The 4663-nt window shown below is 44.6% G+C and overlaps 1 protein-coding gene across 1 annotated transcript; it reads right to left on the bottom strand.

Annotated features, from left to right (window-relative positions):
- Positions 1-1221: 1221 nt before the first annotated feature.
- Positions 1222-4266, bottom strand: crx (cone-rod homeobox). Its single transcript, XM_071461376.1, has 3 exons — positions 3813-4266; positions 2726-2877; positions 1222-2531 (listed from the first exon to the last, which is right to left on the bottom strand). The coding sequence occupies exons 1-3, from the start codon at positions 3907-3909 to the stop codon at positions 1893-1895; spliced, it is 888 nt and encodes a 295-aa protein (XP_071317477.1). The 5' UTR covers positions 3910-4266; the 3' UTR covers positions 1222-1892.
- Positions 4267-4663: the final 397 nt, after the last annotated feature.

The following is a 4663-nucleotide window of genomic DNA, read 5'->3' as shown; positions in this document are numbered from 1 at the left end:
CCAATCACACCACAGAGAGGGAGGGCAGAGGGATTAAACTGGGCACAGAGTGGGATTAGGTCAGTGTTGAGTGCAGAAAAATACTTTGAAATGTCTCTGGCTTCCCATTTACTCCTCTGAATGCAGCAGATCTGAAGGTACAATAAAGTGTTTTGACATGGCGGGGGATGATTTACATAGCAACATAAATGAAATAAGATTTTCTTTCTTTATATATCAGAATTAAATCTAGCTGTTAGGAAATATTCACATCACTTGCACAAATTTAATCTGAATTTAAACGACAATCAAGACTTTAGCTCAGATTTATTGATGATCTTATGACAACTGAGTTAAAATGACAAATTTACAGTTAATTTAAAATCAGTATGTCATGGAAATCATGGTGAAATGTCTCTGTTGTGTTGGAAATCAATCAATCCTCTCTGACCGTCCTTCAACACAAACACCCACAACACGAAATACACACCCGTCAGTGAAATATTTTCACATATTTGATGTCATAGTAAAGTTTGTGTGTAATTAGGTCATGTGAGGATTACCAAATTGTCAGAGGAGTTGGGGAGATTGGTGGTGGGGGGTGTGGTCTGGGAGGGGTTGAAAGAAGGGGAACCGCCAATGTGATAGATATCTGAAGAATTAATGAAAACAGCTGTAGTAAAAAGGCTTTAATAAACTTCCCTGTTGTCAGTGATTCAGATGTTTTGGATGTTATTCTGGGGTGGACAAGAGGCCTCATCTCAACCTGAGGAGAGAGAACAGGAAGAGACAAGAGATGCTGCAGAGTTGGAGAGACAGAGTGAGGAAAGATGGTCAAAGATAGAAGAGATGGAGGAAAGACAGTGAGGAGAGAGCCAGGAAAGGTAGGGGAGGAAGAGGCCGAGGTGGGTGAGATGGGTGAGAGACAGAGGGGGATAGGGCAATAATCCTAACTAATTCACTTAGGGCATTGCTGAAGGGAGGCTAAGAGGATTGGGACACTCCCAGAATCAGATAAGCTAAAATAACCAAGATGGGCCAGTGAGAGCCATGCAGGCCATATGACAAACATGACGGGTCGGGTCCAGACCTGACCACAGCAGGGCCACTTTACACCCACACTGTGTCCTGTCTTCACACTGACCTCTCACTGTGGCTCAGTTCGTAACTGCACCAGAATCAGCCAAAGCTATAATTGATTTCAAAACACAGAATCTGAATGATTATCACTACACAACAACGTAAAGAATAAATCACTTTAATATGTCACACAACTAAAACAGAGGATCTATTTTTTTTCTATGAACAGGTCAGAATGATAACACTAAGGGCTAACACTATATTACGCAACACAAATGCTCAAAAAGATCTAAACGCAACCAAATTACACGTTTAAGTGTAGAATAACATAATAATAAATAGCTTCAAATAAATCAACCCTGAAAGAGGAAGTGACCTATGGGGACTTGAGAGCCCCTTCAAATTAAAGCAGTCCTCCTTTCACTACATGGTAATGCAGGTTTAAAACAGAATGAACAAGTGTAGTGTTCATGTGGCCGATGTCAAAAGGAGAGATGGCTCAGTGTGATTCCATACGCAGGACTCCAGACTTCTCCTAAACACTCTTTAAAGGCTTTTGTTCTCTCATTTAACGTAGCATGAAGAGGACATCAGACATGATTTGCAGTCAGGCAGAATTAATGACAGTCACTGTCGCTCACAGTCCTCTCATCCCCACAGTCGTTCAAACAAAACGTGTTGCCACAGAGGTCACCTTTACAAAATAAAACAAAATCTTACAAACAAGAAACTGAGAATCAAAGATCCTCCGGCAGAACTGCCTCACACTACCTCACATGGGACTCACTGACACACGACATGTGACACACATCAACGCCACAATTTCTCACTTTCTAGAGCACCTGGAACTTCCAGGAGTTTTGGTCTTTGTGGTCCAGACAGTCCATTGTGGTGAAGCCCAGTTTCCAGGCCTGCTGGTCCTTGTAGTCCAGGCAGTCAACAGAGGTGAAGCCCAGGGAGGAGGCTGTGCTGTAGCCCTGTGAGGACAGCGAGGCTGGGGACTGACTTAAGGAGCCCCCCATTGAGGGCACAGTGATGGGGCTGAGAGCGCCCCCGGTGCCCGACAGCTGCGAGTGCATGGGGGAGAGGTAAGCGCTGCAGTCCAAGCCGGTGAAGTAGGAGGTGGTGCTGGTGTAGCCTTGGGTGTAAGCTGATGGCTGGCCGTAGCTCATGGGGTAAGGTGAGGGTCGCTGCATGCAAGGGGCCGAGGAGGAGGCCAGGGGGTCGGGAAGTGGCGAGATGGCCGGGCTCCAGATGGACACAGCAGTGTTTCCAGTGCTGGAGCTTGGTGCCAGGCTGGGGCCTGACTGGGCAGAAGAGGGGCTGTAGGAGCTAGATGGGTTAGGAACAGGATCAGAGGCGCTGGGCTCCTGCACGGGAGAGGCCTTCTTCTTGGGAGGGCGGGGCTTGGACTGGCCACTGCTCTGCTGCTGCTGCTGGCGGCACTTGGCTCGGCGGTTTTTAAACCAAACCTTGAGATACAAAGGAAAACATATCACATGTTAGCATGTTATGTGTCGTGAGATGCAAATAAAAGGGCAAGTGTGACTTCTGTAACTGAAGTGATGCACTTCAGTGCTGCTGTATGCCTCTGAGGTTTTAGATGTGACCTACAAACACTGAACAACATGGCCTCCATCATGGCTGTAGCCTACTTCTCCAGTACCTGCACACGTGACTCGGGCAGGTTGATCTTGAGGGCCACCTCCTCCCTCATGAAAATGTCTGGGTAGCGGGTCTTGGAGAACAGTGCCTCCAGGATGTCCAGCTGTGTCCGGGTGAAGGTGGTGCGCTCCCTACGCTGCTTCCGGGGTGTGGCTGCAAACCGAAGAGACACAGGGAGGGGATTATCTCTCTGGAGATGACACGAATTATGAGCACAGCACAGAATTAATGTGAATGGTTGCATCTCATTTTAAATGAGTGTCATTTGATCATTTTGGTGTAATTGGAGCCAAAAAGGAGTTGCTCGTTTTATTAAATTATAATATTAATCACCAGTTATTCATGTAACTATAGGCATTTGTACACACACAGTCATAGATCTTCCCTCTGCCTTGATTGGCAGGCAGCCAAATCCCTATAGGTGTATTTGTTTCAGAACAAGTGCGGTGAGAAATTATTAGATTTAGTCACAAGAATTTACATTTAGCACAGTAAGTGTCTCCATCAAAGTAGAAACCATAAAGTCAAAAAAACAAACAAAAAAAAAAAGTCCTTCCTGACACTGAAACGAGGAGTGAGCTCAGATCATATGCACTTCTACATCAAAACAGGTTGAAAGCATCTGCTTATTAACAAACGTTGGCCATTTGCACTAATTCACCCACGACAGCAGAGTGATGTGGAAATTAAACCATAAAGTTCCATCAAACCATCTCACACAACGAAACTTATCCTCAAATAATCAAATCAGTGTAACAGTCATACCTATAGAATAGGCTATATTTCACCAGCCCATCATTGTTATTGTCCAAGCTTTTTGTCATCAGTGGACGGGCTCTTACGAGACAAATTGTTCATACTCTTCATTTGTTTTTCGTTTGGACACAGCGTTACACGTCAGCCTAGTTTGCGCGTTTTTACGCATCATTTGGGTTGAATTTATACTTTAAAGTACACGGAGAGAAATGTGTAAAAGTAAAAATCAAAAACTAAAAGAAGAATAAACAAATAGGTTATATACATTTTATATATATATAGGCTATATGTTATAAATATATGTATATATGTAGCTACCAGTTTGTACTTACATGGATAAGCGACGGTTGTGTGAAGCACATCCATTCCGGGGCCAGGCAAATTTAACCCGTTCATAGTGTAATGGGGTTGCTTTATGTAGGACATCATCCTTACAGCAGGCTTTTAAGTCCTGTCGCTGACTTGTAGGTCGGACACGCAACACAGCAGCCGAGGGCCCCTCACAGCTCAGCTGGGGCAGCAAGTGTGCGCGTCGGAACCACCAACACCCCGCTGCAGAGAGAAGCGGGACCCACCGCAGAGCTGAAACCTGAAGTGTTTTTGTTTTCTTTCTTTCTTTTTTTAACTGCAGTTTCAGCTTTGACTGTCTGTCAGCTTAGCGGCAGCGCAGACTGCAGCGTCCCGAGCATCCGAACTGCTTCTCCAAGTCGGATTTCACACAGTTAGGTCATCACACAGGTGAAGTGGCCCCCGGATGCCTTTGCGCCTTGGTGAAGTCGCTCTACTGAGTTTCTTTACCGGCACACGCTGCTAATTAGAGAGGGCAAGTGGCTGCAGCAAAGCCCCTCCCACTACACACACACACACACACACACACACACACACACACACACACACACACACACACACACACACACACACACATACACACACACACACACACACACAGTACAATATCCACAGCAACAGGCTACACAATGAGACAAACTGTATTTACACAAAGTTTGATTTTATTTTGAGCGATGCTTTTCCCTGATATGAATGAACCTTATTCATTCGGATTGATACCCAGATACAAGTTTTAAAGGAGAGTTTTTATTATATAATATATACAATATATACATTATATAATAAAAATAATTTGGGATGTTGATTTTGAAGTTGCTCTCTATCTAGTATTGCA

The sequence above is a fragment of the Trachinotus anak genome, unplaced genomic scaffold (assembly GCF_046630095.1).
Source record: "Trachinotus anak isolate AG129_WGS33_773 ecotype Australia unplaced genomic scaffold, CSIRO_AGI_Tana_v1 ptg000024l, whole genome shotgun sequence".
NCBI lineage: Eukaryota > Metazoa > Chordata > Actinopteri > Carangiformes > Carangidae > Trachinotus > Trachinotus anak.
Note: the sequence above shows the minus strand (reverse complement) of the source record. Positions and strands in the feature narration are given on the sequence as shown.

Bases quoted from the DNA above. Each gene is read 5' to 3' on its own strand.
- crx (XM_071461376.1), bottom strand. From the start codon at position 3,909: ATGATGTCCTACATAAAGCAACCCCATTACACTATGAACGGGTTAAAT. The intron at 2,878-3,812 runs GTAAGTACAAAC...TTCGGTTTGCAG, and splicing joins CACAACCGTCGCTTATCCAT to CCACACCCCGGAAGCAGCGT. The intron at 2,532-2,725 runs GTACTGGAGAAG...TTGTATCTCAAG, and splicing joins TGCCCGAGTCACGTGTGCAG to GTTTGGTTTAAAAACCGCCG.